The sequence below is a fragment of the Daktulosphaira vitifoliae genome, unplaced genomic scaffold (assembly GCF_025091365.1).
Source record: "Daktulosphaira vitifoliae isolate Bord-2020 unplaced genomic scaffold, ASM2509136v1 Scaffold_5515, whole genome shotgun sequence".
NCBI lineage: Eukaryota > Metazoa > Arthropoda > Insecta > Hemiptera > Phylloxeridae > Daktulosphaira > Daktulosphaira vitifoliae.
In genome coordinates this window covers 1-790 of record NW_026105075.1, presented here as the reverse complement: position 1 = coordinate 790, position 790 = coordinate 1, and the positions used below count along the sequence as shown (strand labels likewise).

Here is a 790-nt window from a genome sequence, read left to right as displayed (position 1 = left end):
TATAATAAAATAATATAAAAATATGAAGTAAAAAATATTTTTTGTTAATAATTAGAAACGTTCTCACATGGGAGAAAGTGAATACCCTTGTTAAAATGTTTGAAAAATTATCATTTTTTATTTTTATAATACGTTAAAATTTGGCCATAAGTCTTTAAAAAACATTCATCCATTGTCATTATAAAACCCTGAGAACGTCACCGTCACTGGTGTATACCATTGCACGGAGTAAATTCCAGTTCAATGGGTGTTAGTAATAAGTTCTAACTTTGGTGTAGTATCGTGACCCATGTATGACATCTGTCCAGAATTGCAAGCTCCATTTTGAAAATTTTCCCAGGAGTTGCATTGTATACCAACTATTGATTTTCTATTGTATACAGTATCTGCGTAAAGTAAATATGCCCTTGAATGACTACAATGTACTGGAAATAAAAATTGTAATGCAACTTAGTTAACTAATGAAATAAATTTTTATTAGATAACCATTAAAATAATATAATACTTTTAACAAATATTATTTAATAAATATTGTATTACTAGCACTAAGTTTATTTGTTGGACGTCTGCCTTGATTACATCCGGGCTGAGGTGATTTTCCACCGTTTGGATAAAAGTCAACGTGGCCTATTGATTTAGAATAACCGATCACACCTGCAGCTGTATGAATCACGTCTACAAATAATGCATCATTGTAATTAAGATGTGGAACATCAATTTGTAGATATTCAAATCCTGGACCAGCCGGATCGAGACCTGAATTAATATTCGTTGTATATTATCATAGATT

General features: G+C 30.4%; 1 protein-coding gene across 1 annotated transcript; it reads right to left on the bottom strand.

Moving 5' to 3' along the window:
• Positions 1 to 73: 73 nt before the first annotated feature.
• On the bottom strand, positions 74 to 778 carry LOC126910160 (lipase member H-B-like; the record flags this gene model as incomplete). The annotated part of the gene is made up of 2 exons (XM_050692538.1): positions 74 to 425; positions 541 to 778. Coding segments are annotated over 2 exons (423 nt in total), but the record flags the coding sequence as incomplete, so codon positions are not given.
• Positions 779 to 790: the final 12 nt, after the last annotated feature.